The sequence below is a fragment of the Saimiri boliviensis genome, chromosome X (assembly GCF_048565385.1).
Source record: "Saimiri boliviensis isolate mSaiBol1 chromosome X, mSaiBol1.pri, whole genome shotgun sequence".
NCBI lineage: Eukaryota > Metazoa > Chordata > Mammalia > Primates > Cebidae > Saimiri > Saimiri boliviensis.
In genome coordinates this window covers 106,878,994-106,904,301 of record NC_133470.1, presented here as the reverse complement: position 1 = coordinate 106,904,301, position 25,308 = coordinate 106,878,994, and the positions used below count along the sequence as shown (strand labels likewise).

Here is a 25,308-nt window from a genome sequence, read left to right as displayed (position 1 = left end):
GAAACTGGATGGTGTGTTTGGGAAGGGCTGGGAGCTGGGGGTGGTGAGAGTGGTGGGGAAATGGCAGGATGCGGTGGAAGAGGAGGCTGGAGAGGATGTTTGAGGCCAGGTTATGAGGGCACTGGAGGCTGTGCTGAGAATGGCTGGCTTGATGCTAGAGGCTGGGGAAAGCTATTGAAAGTGTTTGAGGAGGGAGGGAGTGACATGATCGAACTAGCGCTTTAGAAGATGAATTGATTGTAGAATCAAGAAATTGAAGGCAGAGGGAGCAGTTAAGAGGTGAATGTAATATGCTGGGTGAGAGCTGATGAGGGCCTGCACCAGGGTAGTGACAAGAAGAGTAGAAGACAACACTGGAGATGGCATTATTAAGGTGTGACTTCTGATTGAATATGGGTGGCAGGGGAGATAAGGAGTTCAAGATGACAAGGTGGAAATTTCCAGGCTAGGGGACAGTAGTGCTGTTAAGTAAGCTAGGAAACATGGTGCATACTGGGCATGGGGGGTGGGGAGCAGGTTTATGGAAACAGATAATGAGTATGGTTTGAGACACTTTGTATTTGAGGGGCTTGGTGGTCATCCAATTAACAGTGAGTTGCTGGCAGCTAGAAATTCTGGTCTGGGCCTAAGGAGAGAGGTCAAGGCTAGAGATACAGATTTGGGAGTCATCAGTGCACCAAGGGGCAAGCTGAAACTGTGGAGGCTCATGAGCTGAGAGAGAAGGCGGGGCAGGGCTGACAAGGGGCACAGAGGGAGAGAAAGAGGTGGGGGGAGCCAAAGAGAGCCGCAGAAGGCAGACTAGGAAGAAAAGAGACAGAGGGAGACTGGGAAGGGACCGGAAGAGGGAAACTGAAGGCCAGACTCGAGGGGAGGGAGGGACACGGGAGGAAGAAAGGGAAGGAGTGGGAGAGGGAGGAGAGACTGGGAGACTGAGGGAAATGAGGAAGGTGAGGTAAGCAAGAAAAAGATGGAAGGTGAGAGGTGGGAAGGGGGAAAAAGTTGAAGGAGAGGGGATTGTGTGTAAGAGAGAGAGAGAGGAGAAAGGCTAGAGGTGAACAGCTAGGAGAATAATAGGGGCAGAGAAAGGTGAAGAGGAGGAAGAGACACTAGGTGGAAGAAGAAAGACAGAGCGATGGGTAGGGGGAGGAAAAGAAAGAGGGAAGGAGCCTTGGAAGATAGGAAGGGGAAGAAATGGAAGAGGGTGGCAGAGGAGAAGAGAGACAGAGATCAAGGGAAAGGCCAGACTCCAGTGAATGTCCAGGTCTCTGGGTGGGCAGTGGAAGAGAAGGGCCTCAGAGAAGCCATCAAGCAGTGGGACAGGAAAGACAAGAGAAGGGAGAGAAGAAAGAGAAGGGGCGAAGGCAACGTATCCCATTCTCCAGAGATGAGGAGGAGGATGAAGCCCAGGCAGGTACTGGGTGGATCCCTCTCTCCTCTCTTCTTCTGCCACCTCCACACTCGCCTCCTGGCTCTCCCTTGATCTTTGTGGGCAACCCCCTGCCTTCAGACTTTCGCGTGCATTCTTCCCTCAGCCTGGAATGCTTTTCCCCCAAAATCTGTGTGGCTGCTCCTTGAGCTACCATTAATACCAATAGTTTAGATGTCTCCTTTTCAACAAGTGTCACCCTGCTTGCCCTGTTTCAGATGGTAGCCCCCCCCAACCCTAGACTGTGCCCTTGCCCTTTAGCCTGTATTGTACTATCTTCTAACATGCCGTGACATAGAATTATTTATTTATTTTTCTGAGACAGTCTCGCTCTGTAGCTGAAGCTGGATTGCAGTGGCGTGATCTCAGCTCACTGCAACCTCCACCTCCCGGGTTCAAGCGATTCTCTTGCCTCAGCTTCCTGAGTAGCTGGAATTACAGGTGCATGCCACCACGTCCAGCTAATTTTTGTATTTTTACTAAAGACGGGATTTCACCATGTTGGCCAGGCTGGTTTCCAACTCCTGACCTTGTGATCCATCCACTTTGGCCTCCCAAAGTGCTGGCATTACCTGAGCCACCGTGCCCGGCGACATAGAATTATTTAATGTGCTGTGACATAGAATTATTCAACATGTTTATTGTCTATGTCATCCCTCTGCGGTGTAACCTCCACATGGGCTTGTGGTCTGTTTTCATTAATCATTGAATCCTCAATACCTAGGATGGTGCTGGCTCATAGAAGGAATGCAGTAAATTCTGGTACTGTGTTGAATGTGGACAATCTCTGAAAATTGAAAAACAGATACACGAAACAAATCCCTCATATAACTTTATCTTACTGTGATTTACTTCTTTGGAAAGTGGAGAACAGCATAAAATTTTGATCACTGTAGGGTTCCATTCAGTTGAACTTCAGTGAATAAGGATTTTAGCTAATAAGCTATCTCAAGAGCTTAAGGGTCTCAAGACAGGCTCATTGGATAAAGCTCTTTTTCTTGGTGCCTCATTTTTTCTAGTAGGTAAATTGACTGTGCCCTGCTTGTCAAAGTGAGAGCTGGACATTGGCTGGTGAAGGGAGTGGTAGGGCATGGAGATAACAGACTCATATGAAGAGACAAGGATGGAAACGTGTGGTTCTTGTTTTTATTTTTATTTATTTATTTATTTATTTATTTATTTATTTATTTATTTATTTAGAGATGGAGTCTTGCTCTGTGGCCCAGGCTGGAGTGCATTGGTGCAATCTTGGCTCTCAGGTTCAAGCGATTCTCGTGCCTCAGCCTCCCGAGTAGCTGGGATTACAGGTGCATGCCACCACACGTGGCTAATTTTTGTATTTTTAGTAGAGACAGGGTTTCACCATGTTGTCCAGGTTGGTTTCAAACTCCTGACCTCAGGTGATCCACCTGCCTTGGCCTCCCAAAATGTTGGGATTACAGGTGTGAGCCACTGCGCCCGCCAAGACATGTGGTTCTTGATGGAACATTGTTTTCTGTTTGTTTGCTTGTTGGTGGTCAGCGTGCACGGAATACCACACCTGATTTGGAGGGAGCTTGAAACCAGGTTGGATACATGTGTTATGTCCAACTCAAAATCAATAGAGTATTTTTGAAGGGCTTATAAAAAAGGCATATGCTTCCTCTGAAGAGTGTAAAATTGGCTACGTCACTCAAATACTTCCGCACCCATGGATTAGAGAGTAGATGAGAAAAGAATCACCAGTACTGTTTCAGTGCACCATTTGTATATGGGTATGACTCTGTAATTGTAGTTGGTTAGGCTAAATGTGTTAGAAAAATACACTGTCGGCCGGGCACGGTGGCTCAAGCCTGTAATCCCAGTACTTTGGGAGGCAGAGGCAGGTGGATCACGAGGTCAAGAGATCGAGACCATCCTGGTCAACATGGTGAAACCCTGTCTCTACTAAAAATACAAAAAATTAGCTGGGCATGGTGGCGTGTGCCTGTAATCCCAGCTACTCAGGAGGCTGAGGTAGGAGAATTGCCTGAACCCAGGAGGCGGAGGTTGCGGTGAGCCGAGATCGCGCCATTGCACTCCAGCCTGGGTAACAAGAGCGAAACTCCGTCTCAAAAAAAAAAAAAAAAAAAAAAAAACACTGTCATCTAATTTGTCTGAAATAGATTGAATTTCCTCAAACACTCAAGCATATCCGTCTTTTAAGATAATTTAAAACTCACTCTAGGTGATTAACAATGTCCTCATGTCCATCCTGAAACCTATGGATTCCTAGAAAGCTCTGGAGCACCCTCTTCCCGGTTTAGACCTTCATTTTCCATAGCAGGCTGTCTCATGAGAATGGCTGCTTTAACATTCTGATGCTAAAATTACCTTTATTGAAACATTGCTGTGTGAAAGGTGATTGAAGCAGCTGTCCCTGTGACGAGTTTTGATTTTCTGAAATTCTTTTCCCCAGGGGGAGTGGCCACAGCAGGTCCTATCTGGTGGTGAGTGGCTGTCATGATCTCTACAGCACCGCTCTACAGCGGCGTGCATAACTGGACCAGTTCTGATCGGATTCGCATGTGTGGCATCAACGAGGAGAGGTGAGGAGGCCGGGAAGGTGGCCACTGCTGGCCTCCAGTGAGCGTTACCTCGTCATCAGAGGAATAGCTGCACAGAGCAGGACCTGGGGAGGGACCCTGGGGAGGAGACTTTTGGTTGTTTCTAATTTTCCTGTGGCAGGATGGGGATGGGGCTGTGTGAGTGGCCTGATCTGCCATGCTATCTCTTTTCAGATGAAGGTGAGGAGGCCAAAAAATGACCTTTTGCCAGCTAGCACTTGTCTACTCATTAAGAACTGTCAGACTGTGGAATAACAGGAAGCTCAGGCGATGGCAATATATATATATATATATATATATATATATATATATATATATTTTTTTTTTTTTTTTTTTTTTGAGGCAGGGCCTATCACCCAGGCTGGAGGGCAGTCACACAATCTCAGCTCACAGCAACCTCTGCCTCCTGGGCTCAAGTGATTCTCCCACCTCAGCCCCACAAGTAGCTGGGACCACAGGCAAGTGCCACCATGCCTGGCTATTTTTTTTTTTTTGTAGCGATGGGGTTTCTCCATGTGGCCCAGGCTGGTCTCAAACCCCTGAGCTCAAGTAATCTTCCTGCCTCAGCCTCCCCAAGTGCTGGGATTACAGACATGAGCCACTGCCCACACCTGGCCAGCAATTCCAGTTTTGATTTGCTGCATCAAAGTTTGGTGCTCAAGGATATGTGTAAGATATTTTCAGTCCTTGATCTAGGCCTGGAAAAAAGGCGGTTTTATTGGTCAGATTTCTACTGGGAACTGGCAGTGGGCATTCTGGTGGTCAGCACTTTCCCATCTCGTGAGGCTAATTCCAATTTAAAGTGAGATCCTTATGGAATATCAAAGGAAGTTGAGACCACATAGCATGGTCTTAATACAACATCGAGAGTTGGTGATACCTGCCTGATGTGTGTGTGTTTTCAGTTATCTGTTCCCCAGAATATTTGCTTGACCAAGACATGCCATTTCCTGATCATGCCCCATACCCAAAGTACTCAAAATGGCCTTCAGAATTTATATTTGACTTTCATAACCCTTGGTCAAAGAGCTGTGTGTGATGGCTGCAGTGCCTCTCCCATTTTTAGAGAGGACATTGCTCTCTCATGCTTGCTGGTGTTTTTCTGTTGTTTCAATCCATTGACTGTTTAAATTCAAATATACATCAGATAAATCACCAAGTCACAGAACAGTATGGCTTTCCCTGAGATTCAAGATCTGATGTTTCTTGGGTACATTTTAGAAATGTGTATGTGCATATGAGGGACTATTGGTGATTTTGAGGGAAAAGGAATGGAAGTCTGCATGTTTATCTATTTTTTTTCTTCTGTTCCTAACTAGAGAAGTGTATACTTGTCTGAGGTCAAGGTTGGCAGAATAGACCTTTTCATTTTCTTAAACCATTAGCTCCTGATAGCTTAAATGTTCTTTGTACTGAGGAACAAGATAGAGATGGACTTAAAAGGAATTTAATTTTAGGGTATAAGAGTCAGGCCTACAGAAAATGAGACAGAATTTTTCTCAGGTGCTCAGGAAGAAAAGTGTTTTCCTTTTCGTATGAAGTATGTCCTCAGACAATCACTAAGAGATGATCTGGGGAAAGGCAGTGTGATGATAATGATTTGGGTGTATTCATTGGCAGGTTATGTTGACCTTGTTATAAGTAATTGAGAGTTTGATGCAGAAATCTGGACTAGAGCCTTCAAAAGACCAACGGAGCTGGGTGTGGTGGCTCATGCCTATGATCCCAGCACTTTCGGAGGCCAAGGCAAGTGGATCACCTGAGGTCAGGAGTTTGAAACCAGCCTGGCCAACATGGAGAAACCCTGTTTCTACTAAAAATACAAAAAAAAATTAGCTGTGATGTATTCCTGGTAATCCCAGCTACTGGGGAGGCTGAGGCAAGAGAATCACTTGAACCGGGAAGGTGGAGGTTGAGCCAAGATTGTACCACTGCACTCCAACCTGGGTGACAGAGCAGGGCTCCATCTCGAAAACAATAAAATAAAATTAAATTAAAAAAAAAATACCAAACAGGCAAGTTACCTTGGTTCACCATCTACTGTAAATCCCTGCCAAGAAAGGAGCAGGAAGTAGGCTCAAAATCTGATTTTCCCTCCTTCTTGTTTTTTGTTTTTGAGATGGAGTCTCACCCTGTCACCCAGGCTGGAGTACAGTGGCACCATCTCGGCTTGCTGCAACCTCTGCTGCCTGGGTTCAAGTGATTCTCCTGCCTCAGCCTCCCGAGAAGCTGGGATTACAGGTGCATACCACCATGCCTGGCTAATTTTTGTATTTTTAGTAGAGACGGGGTTTCACCAAGTTACACAGCCTGGTCTCAAACTCCTGATCTCAGGTGTTCTATCCACCTTGGCCTCCCAAGAGGGCTGGAATTACAGGCATCATCGGGTCCAGGCAGATTTTCCCTCCTAAACCCATGCCTAGTGCTTAAGTGACCTTTTAAGTGTTGTCGCTTTCTATCTCATCTGCCTTTTATTTGTCACCTTCTTGCTACAGTCTAGGCCATGCTATCACTGGTTTCTAAAATGTAATCTCATCTTATTTAAAAATCTTTTTCTTTGGCCCTTTACAACTTGTAGAATTTAGGAATTTGGGGTATAAAGCTGCACCTGGGGTTCAACTCTTAAAGTGATGTTTTAGAGGCCTGCTAGCTTTGGCAGCTGCACTTAAGGACTGCAGAACAGGAGGCATGGGCTTGCAGCTGGCCCCAGGTGGCTGTCTCCAGGCAAACCTATAGCTAAATGGGTCTGCTTGCTTGCTTGCGTTCCTTCTAGGATTAATTCATGCCTTCATTCAACAAGCATTTATTCAATGTAATGAGAGAAAACCAATATAGTCCTAGTACATTGGTGGTGAGTGCCCTAGAGTAGCATGTCTGGGTCCAGTGGGAGTCCAGGTGCAAGACTGACAAACTTCCTGATGGGAGAATAGGGGAAGGCTTCCCAGAGGCAGTGGCATTTGATCCTGGACTTGAGGAATGAGTAGGAGTTTGAGGTGAGAGCTGGTATTTCACTGGGACAGTAAGAACACAGTGTATATGGGGAGATTTGAGTTGGAATGAAGACAATCTTGGGGTACCATGGGACTCAAGCCAAGGAAAGTCTCCCGGGACTGGAAGGTAAGGAGCCTGGTGTGTGCTGGGTGGTATATTTCTCTTATGGGTAGTCTGGGCCCAACAGGAACTGAAGAAGGTCTGGTTTGACAGTGGTGCTAGCACTTAATAATTAGGGAAACGGCCCTAAGGGGTCATGGCCATTTCTGGTTTAAGTTCCACAAAGTCTTGAACGTAATAACAGTTCTGCCTCCTCTCTGGTGGGAAGAAACAGCAAGATTGATTTTCAGTCCAGACTGAAGCCTGCTATGACCTCTGTTACCCCCCGCCACCCGCTCCTGCCAACTGCACCCTCATAACCTCGCCTGGTTGACCCAGCTCTTCCCGGGCCCCCTTCCCTGCGAGTTACTCCTGTCCCAGGCTCTTCTCTCAATGGAGCAAGTTAATGTTTGCATAGCTCTGCCCACCCCTCTTCTCAGAGGATTTGAAACACGGCTGCGTGACATTTTGCAGTGCCTTCGGGGCTGGCACTCAGGCATGGGTATGGCTGGAGTAGCCAGGACTGCTATTGCTTGGCCTGGCTTTGTGGTTCTCTGGCGGCTTCTTTGGATGGCAGGGTTTCTGCTTTCAAGGTGTGATGATTTCAGGCAGGGTAGGAGCTTGCAAGTGGGGAGTGAGGATGCAGCTCACTCCCTTTTGTATGGCCAGGAGGGGAAAGAATGTAAATAAATAGCACCTTCCCAGGTGGGGTTGCTTGGGGGAAGTGCTCCTTGTTCCCCGTCAAGTACTCCCCCAAAACCATCCCTGGCATCTAGCTGGAACACGCTTCCCCCGGCCCAAGGCTGGGCATAGGTCTCACTTTTCTGGTCTCTTAGGAGTTGATGTGAAAGTATGTTTTCCCTTTCCCTTGGGCCCTCCCTCCCTTCCCTTCCCCGAGACCACCTTGACTGCATCCAAAGCCCTTGCCTCTCCTTACAGTCATTTCTGTTTGTCACCAACAGTCACTTCCAGCAGTGGAGCCCTCCCACTTCTGCCAGCCCAACTGCCTTTTAAAGGGAACACGCCTTTCCCCCTCGGTTAGCCCCTTCTGGAGCCCTGAAAAGATGGGGAGAGGCCTGTGGTGATCCCCCTTGCCTTTTTTGCTTCTCTTGCCCCAGGTACAATTTTGTAGTCCCTGTTTCAGTGGGAGGGAGGGAATTAGCAGGGCCCTCCCCCTTCTTATTGGGGTTGGCTCCAGCACCTGATTGCCCTTTGGCTAGGGTGACTGGGGAGGTGGGAGCTGACTTCTTCAGGGCTGTCTTCAGGAGCTTGGGGTGAGCCTCTAAAGAAGGGAGGCAAAAATTAGCCAGGCATGGTGGCACATGCCTGTAATCCTGGCTACGCAGGAGGCTGAGGCAGGAGAATTGCCTGAACCCAGGAGGTGGAGGTTGCAGTGAGCCAAGATTGAGATCACGCCACCGCACTCCAGCCTGGGTGACAGAGCGAGACTCAATCTCAAAAAAGGAAAAAAAAAAGAAGGGAAGCAACCTCAAGCACAGTGTATTTCCCAGGGGCACCCAACGCAGTCCTGTGCCCACCAGGAAACACACTGCAGCATCTGTGTTGGGGTTTTACTCTTTAACCTCGGCCTCCTCCTTGGCCACTCCCACCCACGGCTCCCTAGAGCAGGGGGCAATAGTATTTTTTTTTTTTCTTTTTTGAGACAGGTTCTCACTCTGTCACCCAGGCTTAAGTGCAGTGGTTGGATCTCCACTCACTGCAACCTCCACCTCCCAGGCTCAAGCAATTCTCCTGCCTCAGCCTCCACGGTAGCTGGGATTACAGGCACCTGCCACAACACCTGGCTAATTTTTGTATTTTTAGTAGAGACAGGGTTTCACCATGTTAGCCAGGCTGATTTCGAACTCCTGACTTCAGGTGATCTGCCCACCTCGGCCTCCCAGAGTGCTGGGATTACAGGCATGAGCCACCGTGCCTGGACTAATATTTCTTGCTGTACTTAAAATACCAGATTTTCAGTGGGTAACTTCACCATTCCAGTCTGACCCCCTCCCTTTTTCTTGGTCAGAATGTAACATTTTCTATGATGCTTACCTGAAATTTAGAGAAGACTTTTTGAGCAGGGGGAGATGTAGTTGAGTTTTCCTCCGTTGACACCCAGCTCTCTGGCCTTGAGCCCTTTTCTCCAGGGCATATGAACCTGAATTTGGGGTCTGTGGCCTTTGGGACAGGAGAGAACGTAGTGGTGCTGGGAGACTGAAGGGGGGGTTGGGGAGGCTGGCAGGGGATAGAATGTAGGCAAGTATAGAAGGAGCGTAGAAGGGAGGGTGTTGCCTAGAACTCTAGAAAAGGGGCAGTATCTCCTGGAGGGAAAAAAATAGTATTTTTTAAATGCCTCTCAACACCCAATGACCTGGTGGCCTCCAAGTGGTATCATTACTAGTGCTAATAAGCGTGTCTCTGCTCTAGGCAAGCCAGGAGGTGAATAGGTGAAGATTCAGACTTAGACCTGAAAACACAGCAGGGGTTTATTTGTTTTAGAAGAGGATTACCCATATGACACTTTCAGCCAGTTGCCCTTAGAGACTTCAAATAAGATTGTATTTAAAAGGAAAGTGGGTTTTGCATGTCTTTTGAGGCATTCAGTGGTTCTCATGTCTCTCCTCTTTGAGCAATGCCCTGTACATTCCGGATGGTCACTTTGGTGGGTAAGCTCCAGGGAAAAGGTGAAAGTGCCAGGGTATCTACACTCCTGGCAAGAGCCCTAGAAAATGGGATAAACAGTCCAAAGAGGGGAGTCTAGTCACACTGGGCTCTGGCAGGAACTTGCAAAGCTAGGTGTGGAGCCTCTGCTTTGTAACCAAGAACCCCCAGTTCCTTGTAATCCCCCTCGAAAGTTACTATGGGAAGTGAGACAGGAAGGTTTTATGGGGACCCAGGCGGGCAGGAGGCATTCTGGGGATGGCATTCTGGTGGTGGCTCAAAGCTTGGGCCTCATGTCCCTTCTCTGGTTTTATCTTCCATGCTAGAAGAGCACCTCTTTCTGATGAGGAGTCAACGACAGGTGACTGCCAGCACTTTGGATCTCAGGAGTTTTGTGTCAGCAGCAGTTTTTCCAAGGTAAGAGGCTTATGGAGCCACACACTGTCCACCAAAGGACAGAACTGAGCTGCCCAGGAGGTGTGCCCAGTCTGCCATCCCAAGAAGCAGGCAGGAAGGGACAGGGTCTCTCCCAGGAGTTGGTGTTGGTGGGACACAAATTGGCTGGCTGCCCTCTTCTGCTTCTTCCGAGACCTGGTCGGTCGAGTTGCAGAGAAGACCAGCAGTCTCCTCTCAGGGGCCTCAGGACACTTGCACCATCCGCAGGGAGCTGGCTGACACGCGCATGCTGTCCTCTCATTGCAGGTGGAGCTCACGGCAGTTGGAAGTGGCAGCAATGCCCGGGGGGCAGACCCAGATGGCAGTGCTACAGAAAAACTTGGGCACAAGTCAGAAGACAAGCCTGATGATCCCCAGCCAAAAATGGACTATGCTGGGAATGTGGCAGAGGCTGAGGGCCTCTTGGTGCCACTGAGCAGCCCAGGAGACGGGCTCAAGCTTCCCGCGCCTGACAGCACTGAGGCCAGCAACAGCAGGGCCGACTGCTCCTGGACTCCACTCAACACCCAAATGAGCAAGCAGGTTGACTGCTCACCAGCCGGAGTAAAGGCTTTGGACTCTCGGCAAGGCGCTGGGGAGAAGAATACTTTCATTTTGGCAACTCTGGGAACTGGAGTCCCTGTGGAGGGGACCCTGCCTCTGGTTACCACTAACTTCAATCCTCTGCCAGCTCCTATCTGTCCTCCTGCTCCTGGTTCAGCCTCCGTCCCCCCGTCTGTTCCAGATGCATTCCAGGTTCCCCTCTCCGTGCCTGCCCCAGTGCCCCATTCAGGGCTGGTTCCAGTCCAAGTTGCCACTTCAGTTCCAGCTCCTTCCCCTCCCTTAGCACCTGTCCCGGCTCTGGCTCCAGCGCCACCATCAGTGCCCACGCTTATCTCTGATTCAAATCCCCTTTCTGTTTCAGCCTCGGTCTTGGTGCCTGTGCCAGCTTCTGCTCCCCCATCAGGCCCGGTTCCCTTGTCGGCTCCGGCTCCTGCCCCGCTTTCAGTCCCAGTTTCGGCTCCGCCCTTGGCTCTCATCCAGGCTCCTGTGCCCCCTTCAGCTCCGACCTTGGTCCTTGCTCCTGTCCCCACTCCAGTTCTGGCTCCCATGCCGGCATCCACGCCTCCAGCGGCCCCTGCCGCTCCGTCTGTGCCCATGCCCACCCCAACCCCGTCCTCTGGCCCGCCTTCTACCCCCACCCTCATCCCTGCCTTTGCTCCTACGCCGGTGCCTGCACCCACCCCTGCCCCCATTTTTACTCCAGCCCCCACACCCATGCCTGCTGCCACGCCAGCTGCCATTCCCACCTCTGCACCCATCCCGGCCTCCTTCAGTTTGAGTCGAGTGTGCTTTCCTGCAGCTCAGGCACCAGCTATGCAAAAAGTCCCCCTGTCCTTTCAGCCAGGGACAGTGCTGACCCCAAGCCAGCCGCTGGTCTATATCCCGCCTCCAAGCTGTGGGCAGCCGCTTAGTGTGGCCACACTGCCAACCACTCTAGGGGTTTCCTCCACTCTTACGCTCCCTGTCCTGCCATCCTACCTGCAGGACAGGTGTCTCCCAGGCGTGCTGGCCTCCCCAGAGCTCCGGTCTTACCCATACGCATTTTCTGTGGCCCGGCCTCTGACTTCGGATTCCAAGCTGGTGTCTCTGGAGGTGAACAGCCTCCCCTGCACTTCCCCATCCGGTAGCACCACCACCCAGCCTGCGCCCGATGGGGTTCCCGGGCCTTTGGCAGACACCTCTCTTGTCACTGCTTCTGCCAAGGTGCTTCCAACGCCACAGCCTCTGCTGCCAGCCCCCAGCGGGAGCTCAGCCCCACCGCACCCCACCAAGATGCCAGGTGGCACTGAGCAGCAAACAGAAGGGACCTCTGTTACTTTCTCTCCTCTCAAGTCACCGCCACAGCTGGAACGAGAGATGGCCTCTCCACCTGAGTGCAGCGAGATGCCCCTCGATCTCTCCTCCAAGTCCAACCGCCAGAAACTTCCGTTGCCGAACCAGCGTAAGACGCCCCCCATGCCCGTGTTGACCCCTGTGCACACCAGCAGCAAGGCCCTCCTCTCCACAGTCCTGTCTCGATCTCATCGCACCACCCAGGCTGCCGGCAGCAATGTCACCTCCTGCCTGGGCTCCACTTCCTCGCCCTTTGTCATCTTTCCCGAGATCGTGAGGAATGGGGACCCAAGCACCTGGGTGAAGAACTCAACCGCGCTCATTAGCACCATTCCTGGCACCTACGTGGGAGTGGCCAACCCAGTGCCTGCATCCGTGCTGCTGAACAAAGACCCCAACCTGGGCCTCAACCGTGACCCCCGCCACCTCCCCAAGCAGGAACCCATCTCCATCATTGATCAAGGAGAGCCAAAGGGCACTGGTGCCACGTGTGGCAAAAAGGGCAGCCAGGCTGGTGCTGAGGGACAGCCAAGCACAGTGAAACGATACACCCCAGCCCGCATTGCCCCTGGGCTGCCAGGGTGCCAGACCAAGGAGCTCTCTTTGTGGAAACCCACGGGGTCGGCAAATATTTATCCCCGGTGTTCAGTCAACGGGAAACCCACCAGCACCCAGGTCCTGCCTGTTGGCTGGTCTCCGTACCACCAGGCGTCTCTGCTTTCCATTGGCATTTCCAGTGCCGGGCAGCTGGCCCCCAATCAGGGGGCGCCCATCAGGCCCACCAGCGTTGTGTCGGAGTTTTCTGGTGTGCCGTCTCTCAGCTCCAGTGAGGCCATGCATGGACTTCCCGAGGGGCAGCCACGGCCCGGGGGCTCCTTTGCTCCAGAGCAGGACACTGTTACAAAGAACAAAACTTGCCGGATTGCTGCCAAGCCTTATGAAGAACAAGTCAATCCTGTCCTCTTGACCCTTAGCCCTCAGACTGGAACCCTGGCGCTCTCTGTCCAGCCTAGCGGTGGGGACATTCGAATGAATCAGGGGCCAGAGGAATCTGAGAGCCACCTGTGCTCTGACAGCACTCCTAAGATGGAAGGCCCCCAGGGGGCTTGTGGCCTGAAGCTGGCAGGAGACACAAAGCCTAAGAACCAAGTGCTGGCCACCTACATGTCCCATGAGCTCGTCCTGGCCACCCCCCAGAACCTGCCTAAAATGCCTGAGCTGCCTTTGCTACCTCATGACAGCCACCCCAAGGAACTTATCTTGGATGTGGTTCCGAGCAGCAGGAGGGGCTCCAGCACAGAGCTTGCGCAGCTTGGAAGCCAGGTGGATCTGGGGCGAGTGAAAATGGAGAAGGTGGATGGTGATGTGGTCTTCAATTTAGCCACCTGCTTCCGAGCGGATGGCCTCCCAGTGGCTCCCCAGAGGGGCCAAGCTGAAGTTCGGGGTAAGGCCGGGCAGGCTCGAGTGAAACAGGAAACCGTAGGGGTCTTTGCTTGCAAGAACAAATGGCAGCCAGATGATGTGACGGAATCTCTGCCACCCAAGAAGATGAAATGCGGCAAAGAGAAAGATGGTGAAGAGCAGCAGCCGCAGCCGCAAGCCAAGGCCATGGTCCGGAGTTCCCACAGACCCAAGGTGAGTGCTAAGGTCCAGGTGGGGCCCAGACGCTGCTGGTCTATACCGTGCTGCAGGTGGCAACCTCCTGTGACCCCTACCCTGTGGCACAGTGCTGTTGGGCAGCTGTGTGAACTGAATTGATCGGAAGGCTTTTATGAAAGGAATAGTGACCTGCTGTCCCCTCCCTAGGTCACGTTTTCCATATATGGTGCCTCAGCATGGGGAGAGGCTAGCTTGTATTTTGTAGGCTGTGGGAAATGCTTCCATCCCTGGGGTAGGGAAGCCATTGTCCCAGATGAGGTTGGAAAGTGGAAAAAGGTATTGGTGAGGGAAATCAATGAATAACAGGCTCTTCCTTGAATAACCATTCTTCCTTTTCCTTTACTGAGAGAACACTGGCCTTGAGAACTTAGGAGCGGGGAGAGCAGGGGCCTTTGATGGGGTTGTTCCTTGTACTGCTGGTGGGGGGCCCTACTTAGAATTTGCTGGGAGTCTTGTGGGGTCAGAGCTAATTTGGCTTCTGTGCTAATCCATCAGTTTCCTACCCACTCAAATGCTTGAGGCAGCAGCTTTGGGTTTTGGCCCATTGGAGATTGGATGGGCAAGGCAGGTGGGGTGTCTGGGTCTTGGACTTAACAGGCTATGGATGGTGGCAGAGTTTTTTTTTTTTTTTTTTCTCTCTCTTTTTGGGACAAAGTCTTGCTCTGTTGCCTAGGCTGGAGTGCAGTGGTGCGATCTTGGCTCACTGCAATATCCGCCTCCCGGGTTGAAGCGATGTCTTCTGCCTCAGCCTCCTGAGCAGCTGAAACTACAGGTGCGCACCACCATGCCCAGCTAATTTTTTTTGTATTTTTAGTAGAGACGGGGTTTCACCATATTGGCCACGCTTGTCTCAAACTCTTGACCTCGTGATTTGCCCTCCTTGGCCTCCCAAAGCGTTGGGATTACAGGCGTGAACCACCACGCCTAGCCGGATGGTGGCAGAGTACTAGGCAAAAAAGGTGGGCCAGGAACACTCTTTTAGAATCCCGTGGTCCCCCACAGGGGACCAGAGGCCACTGGTGATCCAAGGAGAATCTTGAAACATTTGAGGATAGGGTTTATTAAAAATCTAGAACTTGAAGTTCTGTTAGCAAGCTTTCAGGTTGGATGTTGATAATACACTAAGGGACACATTTCTGGCTAGAGTGCTGTGAATTTGTTTGTGGCACAAGTTTTTGGTCTTTTTTGGACCATAGATAATTTTGAAAAGCTGTTGAGAGCTATGGACCCTGTCTCTAGAAATGTGACCTCAGAATTTTGCCAATAATTTCAGGGGGTTCATGGACCTAACCCCCTGCCCTGTCCCCTAAAGCCCACCCAGGGACTCCAGGTTAAGAACCCCTGGGATAGGTGTTTGAGTGGCTTTTAACTCACCAACCTCACAGTCACCCTGTTATGTCAGAGACACGTGAGATAGGAACATGGGCATGACATAATAGAGCATGTAACATTTGGTCAGGTAACTGCCATCTGCACTTGGTGGTAGTAAGAATAATAATTCATGTCATTAGAGTTGTGCTTTCTACATGTTATCTAATTTAATCCTTTAGATACATATATCTAAATTACGTGTTATCTAATTTAATTCTTACAGTAACCCTATTAGGTGAATGCTACACCAATCTACAGGTGAGAAAATAAGTGAAACAGAGGCTCAGAGAGGATATATTACCCAGTTGCATAGCTACTAAATGGCAGAGCTAGAACTCAGACTCTGGTCTCTGGTTCCAAAGTCCATGTTCTTCAGCTATACCATACTATCTTCCACTCTCCATTTTTTTTTTTTTGAGACAGGGTCTTGTTCTGTCACCCAGGCTGGAGTGCAGTGGCTCAATCACAGCTCACTGCAGCCTTCACCTTCTGGGCTCAAACAGTCTCCCACTTCAGCCTCCCAAGTAGCTGGGACCATAGGTGTGTACCACTACACCTGGCTAATTATTTTTTGTAGAGACGAGGTCTCGCTATGTTGACCAAGCTGGTCTTGAACTCCTGGGCAGAAGTGATCCTCCTGCCTCAGCCTCCCAAAGTGCTGGGATTGTAGGCGTGAGCCACTGCACCTGGCTAACTTCTACTCTCTGCCTATGTTTCATTGAATGTTTTGCAAGTATTTGTTGCGTGGTTACTATATGCTAGTCCTTCCCAGGCAATGGGAATACATCTTCAGGAGGGTGGTATGGTAGATTGATGAGGAGTGTGCTCTCTGGAGCCAGACAGCAGAACCTTGATTTGAATTTTGCCCCACCCCTTCCTAGCTGTGTGCTATTAGTCAATCTACTTAACCTCTGTGGCCCTCAGTTTCTTCATCTATACAGAAGACAATAATAGTACCTACTCATAGAGTTGATGTGAAGATTAAATGAGATGGTGATATAAAATGTCCACAGTAGGCAAATCCATAGAGACAGAAAGTAGACTAGTGATTGCCTAGGGCTGGGGAGGATGGAAGAATTGGGAAGGGACTGTTTAATGGTTATTGGGTTTCCATTCAGGGTGATGAAAAAGTTCTAGAGCTAGATAAGTGGGGATGGTTACACAACTTTATGACTATAGTAAAAACAACTGAATTTTATACTTAAGTGAATTGCATGGTATGTCTCAATAAATTAAATCTCAGTAAAGCTGTCATTTAAAACATATTAAATAATGTGATATACCTAAGTGTGTAGTGTAGTACCTGGCACATAGTAGGTGTTCAGTTAGTGTTAGTGGTTGCTGTCATTGTTAGTATTACAAACAAAATAGATGTGGCCCCGCCTCTCCTGAAGCTTCTGAAGATGACTCAATGACAGGTGGGTACTGCCCCATCCTATATTAGATGAGCAGTTCAGTGGACCCACTGTCAGATGCAGAGGGCAGAGAATAAAGTGACAGGATCAGGGGCCTGGAAGCAGCTCTTTACAACTGCCTATGAGGATTTAGTAAACGTCTATTTTTTGGGAGTGCAAATCACTTTATTCTTTCTTTTGTTACGTACCACCTTCCTGAGAAAGAAACTGTTGATCACCAAACTAAGATCAGGGGTTCATTTGAAACAGCCCCTTTCAGGGCATGGCCAAGAATGAAAATAGTCTCCTGTTGCCAGCACCACCTGCCCAAGGCCTCTCGGGGTTCTGAAGGGCCTTCCGCACTACCAGCAGAGAGAGACTTCTGCTTCATTTGCTGCTGGATGTATTTTATTGTCTTCTCATTCCTTGGAAAGTTCTTTGGAAAATATTTCAAAACTCTGTTAACCAGAACATTTGTCTCACATGGTCTCCACATCCTCCCAACTTCATGCATAAGTTGGAGTGTGTGAAATATTTTTATTCCTGACCTCAGGTGATCCACCCGCCTCGGCCTCCCAAAGTGCTGGGATTATAGGCTTGAGCCACCGCGCCCTGCTAGATGTTCTGTTTTACTTGTGGTCTATCTTAGGAAGTAAAAGTTAATGATCTGTATTTGAAAGAGCCAGCTAAGAATGATATTCAGAAATAAGTAGGACATGTTCAAATGTAAATGCATTGACTTGATTCCCCCTGACTTCAAATAGTTTTTTTCCAACCATACCTAAAGGTCAGTTTCTTGTTGTTGTTGTTATTGTTTGAGACGGCGTCTCCCTCTGTCACCCAGGCTGGAGTACAATGGCATGATCTCAGCTCACTTCAACCTCCACCTCCCAGGTTCAAGGGATTCTCCTGCCTCAGCCTCCCAAGTAGCTGGGAATACAGGCACGTGCCACCCCACCCGTCTAACTTCTGTATTTTTAGTAGAGATGGGGTTTCACCATGTTGGCCAGGCTGGTCTCAAATTCCTGACCTCGTGATCTGCCTGCCTTGGCCTCCCAAAGTGCTGTGATTACAGGTGTGAGTCACCACACCCAGCCCCTAAAGGTCAGTTTTTAAGCAACAGTTCCCCATCTTCCTCTTTCCTCCCGATGCTTTCCTCCACCTAACACTTTGGTTTGTAGGAACTGGCAGCAAGCTAAGGGGAAAACTCAACTCGAATTTTCAGCTCAGGTCTCTGCTGAAAATAAGAAGCAGGAGGAGTTCATGGGATAGGAGGAGTCCTGGAATTTGAGGGGTAGTGGTGACTCCCTGTCCCTGGAGAATGAGGAGACCCCAGCCCCCGAAAATATTCCATCAGTAAGGTATGTGCCATCCCCTTAGCTGGAGATACACCAGGATAACCTTCTAGCAGGCAAGGTATGTGTCAGCTTAGGGGAAAACAGCTCAAGCAGGTTTAACCCTTCCTTTCCTTCTAGGACCTGCTTTTATTGTTCCAGTGTTTTGCTTATTCTGCACTCCCTGGATACTAGAATACTGGAAATCCCGACATTGCCCTGTTTCTTGTTCAGTGGCACAGAGAGACCTCAAAGCTCATGAGAATATGTGACTTTTAGGCGCCAGGCAGTAGGTGTGGGAGAAGCTGAGCTGAAGCAGCCAAGGAAGTGATTCAGGGAGAAGAAGCAGCTAGAGCTGATGCCCAGAGGCCCGGGCTGGGTCCAGGAGCCACAGGTCCTAGTCCAAGTCCTGGATCTTTCTCACTGCAAGCAGAAATGTGCTAACTTGAGGGTTGGCCTGGTAGGTGGCAGTCCCTGAGCCAGTGGACACATGGAGCTGTGTGTTATCCTGAACAAGTCATTTACCCTCTTGTCTTGGAGCCTCTGTTTTCTGATCTGTTCAATGGGGATCACATTAGCTTCTCCTCACAGGGTTGTGGGGAGCATAAAATCCAATAATAGAGATGAGAGCATTTGGAAAAGATGAAAGCACTGTAGAGTATAAAGTGGCATTATTAATAATGCCTGGACCTTTTCATTGGATTTTATAAATATGAGGATATTTGAATTGCTCCTGTGTTGTGTTTTTCTTCTTGCCTTAGTTGAATCTGTTTTCTGGTATTAATTTACACTTGAGAAGAGACAAGTTTCCTTGAGTTGGCCTACACTGAGAATGACTTTCAGTTGTTGGTGCAATAGCATTCACAGTGAAGTTATTTGAACAATGCAGTCTCCTAACTTGCAGAAGAGGCATTTTGTTTAATGCTGGTCTCCCCATTGGTGTTTGGGTATAGAGAGTATGGGGCCTGACTTTGCACCGTTTAAAATGACTTTGGGTGTTTATTCACTGGCTTGTGAACGTAGACTCTGTAGACCTCTTTAAAGTGATGGGGTGTGGACGCCTGTGGGGATTAGCTGGGTCCCTGAACTCAGTCCAAAAGAGCTTCTGTCGCCCACTTGGAAGGCAGCGCATAGCCCTTTCCACCCAGTCCCCCACTCTGGGTCGCTCATGCCTTTGGATCAGAAATAGGACACATGGTTCAACCCCAGGAGAGCTTTCTTAAGAAGCGAAACTGACCTCAGACCTGACCCTCTACCTCTCCACAGTGCCGGAAGCCGCCCAGTGACCCCCAGGAATCCACCAAGAAAAGCCCCAGGGAGGCTTCAAATTCAGGAAAAGAGCACAATGGAGTTAGGGGAAAGCACAAGCACCGGAAGCCGACAAAGCCGGAGTCCCAGTCTCCAGGAAAACGAGCCGACGGCCCCGAGGAAGGTAGGCCCCCCGAGGCCCTGGCCCTCTGGGCTGGGCTGCAGAGGGATCCCCAGGGCACGGTGAGGGCAGAGGGGCTCAGGCACTGACTTCTTCACTCTGGAAAAGTGAGACTTCTCCACTGTGGAAAGAAGATGTGATTGAGCCCTCTCAAGTCTTAAAGGGAGCGAGCAGGGATCAGGGGCTCCTTCTGCTCCCGCTGGGCTCTAGAATAAGGCTGAAGGAAGTGGTTTTCAGACGGACAAATGCCAGGCCCACAACACAGTAGCCAACCCATTTCCCACAGTGGGTCTAGGCTCAAAGAAGAAACAGGTTTAAGGAGAATTTAGACAAAAACCACAGAATGGGGGTTCATTACACTGTCTTCTCTACCTTTAGGTATACTGGAAAAGTCCCATTCTGAAAAGGTAGAAATCAATATTAGCTAGGAGGGTTTAGAGAAATCCTAAACATTTATTATCATTTAGGGACACACAGGATGTTTGGGATGGGGGTGCTGGTATGTGTCCCTAACCTGTCCATTTTGCCACTAATAGTTTCTGGGCACCCTTATCAGGGAGAGAATCCCCAGCATTCCTGAGCATAGGGGTCCAGGTTCATGGTCTTGGCCATCTGACACGACCATCACCTGCCTCTTCTGGTCCGTTCTTTTTTTGCTTCCCAGGCTGGAGGGAGTACAGTGGCACAATCTCGGCTCACTGCAGCCTCAACCTCCTGGGCTCAAGCAATCCTCCCTCCTCATCCTCCCAAGTAGCTGGGACCGCAGGCATGTGCCACTATACCTGGCTAATGTTTGTATTTTTTGAAGAGAAGGAGTTTCACCATGTTGCCCAAGCTGGTCTTGAACTCCTAGGCTCAAGTGATCTGCCCTCCTCGGCCTCCCAAAGCATTGGATTACAGGCGTGGGCCACCGTGCCCAGCCTGATCCGTTCTTAAATAGCAGTTTTTCTCTGTGTTCACTGCTCCTTGTACGCATCTTCCTGCCTCACTCAGTCCTCCAACACTCACTGAGGTTGCCCTCCTCTGGGACCTGCCCTAGCTCAGTTAGAACTTTGTGCTTTTTGTTTTTTTGTTTTTGTTTTTGAAATGGAGTCTCACTCTGTCACCCAGGCTGGAGTGCAGTGGCACGATCTCAGCTCACTGCAAGCTCTGCCTCCTGGGTTCAAGTGATTCTCCTGCCTTAGCCTCCCGAGTAGCTGGGGCTACAGGTGTGTGCTGCCACGCCCAGCTAATTTTTGTATTTTTAGTAGAGATGGGGTTTTACCATGTTGTCCAGACTGGTCTTGAACTCCTGACCTCAGGTGATCTACCCACTTTGGCCTCCCAAAATGCAGGGATTACAAGCATGAGCCACCGCACCCAGCAGAACTTTGTTGAGATGCAACAGTCTCAGAGTCCTATGGGCAGTGAGGCCTCCTACTTACCTACTTTCTGGCACGCCGTCAGATTGATACTATACACTGCCTTTTCTGGTATCAGCAAAAGTGACCGAACTCCCAGTTTTTAAAAACCGCCTGGAAAAGCTCATTCTTGGTTTTTTGTTTTTTTGTTTTTTTTGAGATGGAGTCTCGCTCTGTTGCCCAGGCTGGAGTGCAGTGGTGTGATCTCAGCTCACTGCAACCTCTGCCTCCCAGGTTCACGCTATTCTCCTGCCTCAGCCTCCTGAGTAGCTGGGACTACAGGTGTGCTACCACACCTGGCTAATTTTTGTATTATTAGTAGAGATGGGGTTTCACCATGTTGGCTAGTCTGGTCTTGAACTCCTGACCTCTTGATCCACCCGCCTTGGCCTCCCAAAGTGCTAGGATTACAGGCGTGAGCCACCGCACTGGGCTGGAAACACTCATTCCCTGCAAGAGACACATATGTGATGGCCACATAAGGGGAGCGAATAAATGAAACCCAGAGTAACTGCAGGATAAACACAAACTCTTTTCTCGATCTTTCCCCCTGAGCCTCACAGGTGGGCTTTCTGGTCTTTAGGCTCTGATTGTAACATTTCTGCCTTCTGTCCCCAAACCACACATCACTCCAGGTTCCTTGGAAAAGAAAGCAAAGAGCAGTTTCCGTGACTTTATCCCTGTGGTTCTGAGCACCCGCACGAGAAGTCAGTCTGGTGAGTGAGACTAAGGTGATGGCCCCTCTCGGCATCTTCTGTGAAAAGATGTGGTTGAGCGGTTTTGCCATGGGCCCAGGTGTCGAGTTGGGAATTTGATTCACTGTGCCACAATGCCTTGCAGAGATAAGAGTGTCCTGGGTTGGGGCAGGGGACAAATAGTCCTCAAACATTGCCCACTAGTTGGGGACTCTTCGTTCAACTTTTCAGAGCAGGGATTTGGCATCTCTTGTTGGGAGCTGCCAGTGGAAAGAGGTAAGGCCTGTGCCACTCAGTAAAGCCGGTTCAGCTCCAAGCTTTGGCACCTCGTCGTTACTGGGGCCCATCTCAGGCACAGACATTTAGCTTTCGACCTTGGTCTTATTGCCCTATGTGATAGGCAGCCTCAAAATTGGAAAAGTCATTGAATCATCAGGGCTGGCAGAATCACATTTGGCCCCCTGAATTTGTATTGATCAACCTCCAGGGACCAAAAAAAGCTAGCACTTACTAGCCACCACTACCTTCTGCTAGTCTCCACGCTGGTATCTGGGGCTGGAGATGGTTGCCCACGTTCACCCAATTTCCATACAAATTGGATAGAATGGGGAAGCAAGGTACAGTGTAAACTCAGTTATCTGACATTCTATTAACTGGCACCTTAGCACATGGCGAGGGAGGTGGTAATTGGGGCTCATAATGATGGCCTGGGGGCCTTGCAAAATCCTGAAGTGTCCTCTGAATCATCAAAAAGCTACTACATTACAGCCAGTCCTGTTTTAGTGTTAAATACATTGTACTGTATTTGATTCTTTGGAAACTGGTGATCACTTTGTGATCTCTACGATGATTCTGTATTAACCAGAATATTAGATTAACCAGAATGCTTCGTTCTGTCTGGTCTGTATAACGGAAAGTGTGCTGGTTATTTGCTGTCTTTTAGCTGTCTGACTAACTTGGAGCTTTGGTCAAGGGCTGCTCTATTTGCCTCGAACCATTTCTTTCTTCTGCTGACCTCGATTGGGTCTGGGAACTGTTGAGTTAATAGCTGGGCCTCGGAAGAAAGATGGGAGTGTCTCACAGCTGCTTCTGAGGAAGGTGTCAACCCTCCTGTGCTGTGAAACCAGACCAATTTAGGATGTACTTTTGTTGTTTGCAGAGTTGAAGGAAAGAGTGGGAAGAGAAAATGGCCTCTTGGCAAGGTGGCTGAGGAAGGCAGGAAAGGTACCATCCATCCTAGGGTGGTAGGGGAGGAGGGGAAAGCGCTTGCCCAGTGGTGAGGAACAGCTACGACTGGGTGGGGTGAGGTGCCTAGGAGGAAGCTCCACCCCTGAGCTCTTGGCAAGTCGGGAGGAGGTGGGGTCATTTTAAGGGAAGTGGGTGTGCCTGGGTGCATTTGGGTGTGACCCAACCAGGCTCTGTCACAGATCACAGGAAAGGGACTCCTTCTTGCTTCGCTTTTCTTGAGACTCTTCTCTTGTGATGATTCTGCTTGGCCAGGGTGGCTCTGTCCCCAGGATTGGTGGTGCCACAAAAGGAGTATGTCCTCACTTGCCCTGTCTGAGACCCCAATTGCCCTCTCCTAGCCCCTGATTTCCCAGGGACTCGTGGTCCTCTCCTGCCCTTTACAAAATACTTGGCACCTTGTAAGAACTAACCAAAAGTTTTTGGTATGAATTCAGGTGACACTGTAGCTTGGATGAGTAAGGGTGTGTGTTTTTAATACTTGATGTCGTCTGGTGTATTGGACTCTGTAAAGCACTTAACACGTGAAAGATCTTACTTGAGTCTCAAAACAGTCCTGTGAGGTCAATAAGGGGAACAGTATCCCCATTTTATAGACGAGGAGACTGCACTGAAGGAACTTTCCTGAAGGGTACAGCTAATAACTGGCAGAGCCTGAACCTGAACCCAGACCTTCAAACTCCTAGTCCAGGGCATGCACTTCGACACCATGCTTTATCCTTTGAAGAAGTACCTGACCATCCTCTGTACATCCCGTCCACAGGAAGCATCTGTAGCTCCTTTGCTGGCATGGCAGACAGTGACATGGGAAGCCAGGAAGTTTTTCCCACAGAAGAAGAAGAGGAGGTAGCCCCCAGCCCGGCTAAGCGTCGAAAGGTGAGAAAGACGGAACAGGACACCCAGTATCGCAGCCACCATGCCCAGGACAAGTCTCTGCTGAACCAGGGCCGAAGGCACCTGTGGCGAGCCCGAGAAATGCCCTGGAGGACAGAGGGTGCCCGGCAAATGTGGGACACCAATGAGGAGGAGGAGGAAGAGGAGGAAGGCCTGCTGAAGAGGAAGAAGCGAAGACGGCAGAAGAGCCGAAAATATCAGACTGGGGAGTACCTGACGGAGCAAGAAGACGAGCAGCGGCGGAAAGGGAGAGCAGGTAAGGCTGGCCGGGGGCCCTGCTGTTGCCGCAGCCTGTTTGGCTTCTGGGAACCCTCGGGCATCTCTACACCAGCCAAAGGCTTCGGGACCCAGAGAAACCCGGTGCTATGATCTCCAGCTGCCAGAGGGGGTCACTCAACTCCAACCGCGGGCCTTTGGCTTTGGGTTGACATTGAATGAGTTCGGACCGGCCTGCAGGTGAGCGGAGACATGAAGGCCCAAGCCCTCCAATTTCTTATAGAAGTCTGAACCTGTGGGCAAGGCCTCGGTGACATCCTTGGCATGGGACAACTGGATACCAGGGAGTTCTCTCTGGTTGGCTTAAGGGAGTCGAGTCTTTTGGGAGGATGGGTTCTCTCTCCTAGAATCTTGGGTTCAAGAAGACAGAGGGCATCGGGGATGCTTGCAGCCTCTAAGCTAAAAAGACGTACACTCGGTTCTTCAAACCAACAGAAGAACTTCAAGTAGAAACGGGCACAGCATTGCTTTTCCATTAAAGCCGCAATTATTATTCAGAAGCGGAGTGAAGCTTTGAGGTGACCCAAAGTGGCATCATTTTTGTTGGACCCGAGTTGAGAAGGCAGGCAGCCCAAAGAGAAAACCAGGCTTTCTCTGACCACATCAAATGCTGTGATATATCGTCCCGGAGGCACAGACTGTCACAAGACGCTAATATCACTATGTTCTCCTGAGCACTGTTCAAGCTCATTCCTGTAGTGGATTCTAAATGAGCAAAAAGCACATCTCTGGGTTTTATAAGAACACCTCTGTCTGTCACTCTCATTCTCTGACCTCTATCCTGGAAGCAGGAATTGATTGCCTCCTATAATGTATTCATCCTGAGCTGCTGGTAAACATCCACTGTCTCCTTATTAGCTAAAACTGAATAACCCCATATTGAGTGGGTAGTAGATTCCAGGTTTGCTATAATGCAAAGACGGCTTAACCTCATTTCCAGCTCTGTTTAAGAGGAGATACATGTATAATACCAATCTCTACATTCAAGAGAATAATTGAGCTAATTTTCATCAACTATGTGACAGAGTGGGGACAATTTTCTCTGTCTTCTGCTAGAGCAATAATGGATTGGTCAGGAATGAGTTGTCAAGCTGTTGGCCTCAGCCACTTGTGTTAGGATGAAGAGGAGCTTTTGTGTATCACCTAATCTTCTCTAATGGCAGCTGGTTTTCTAGCATGGAAGCTTCCTGTGGAATGTATTGGCGCCTGGAACCAGAAGGACTCTCAAGGTTACCTGGTCCAGTTTGCCAGCCAATGCAGAGATAGAGATCTCCACAGCATTCTTGACAGGTAGCCAGCTAGCCTTTTCATGAACACACCTACAGTAATGCAGAGACCACCACCCATCGAGGCATCTTACTTGATTTGGGGGCAGCTCTAGTTATTGGAAAGTAGGTCATTCTTCCTCCATGGATGTTTCTAAGGGTTTTGCTTTGAGGCAGCTGGATTTGGCGTGTGGTCTGGTCACTTTCCTCCAGTTCTGTTAATGGCATCTTCGTGCAGGAATTTGGCAAA

The 25,308-nt window shown here is 49.6% G+C and overlaps 1 protein-coding gene across 8 annotated transcripts in view; it reads left to right on the top strand.

Annotated features, from left to right (window-relative positions):
- BCORL1 (BCL6 corepressor like 1) overlaps positions 1-25,308 on the top strand; it is a 76,449-nt gene that overhangs the window by 22,530 nt on the left and 28,611 nt on the right. For 6 of the 8 annotated variants that reach the window (XM_074392149.1, XM_039464117.2, XM_074392147.1 and 3 more), the window contains 6 exons: positions 3,864-3,993; positions 10,092-10,182; positions 10,468-13,731; positions 19,121-19,286; positions 21,319-21,399; positions 23,387-23,773. In XM_074392149.1, the coding sequence (XP_074248250.1) occupies positions 3,908-3,993; positions 10,092-10,182; positions 10,468-13,731; positions 19,121-19,286; positions 21,319-21,399; positions 23,387-23,773 (4,075 nt within the window). In that variant the 5' untranslated portion in view covers positions 3,864-3,907. Of the gene's footprint in view, positions 1-3,863; positions 3,994-8,118; positions 8,220-10,091; positions 10,183-10,467; positions 13,732-19,120; positions 19,287-21,318; positions 21,400-23,386; positions 23,774-25,308 lie in introns of those variants that run through there. The other 2 variants (XM_074392151.1, XM_039464120.2) reach the window with 2 other exon arrangements.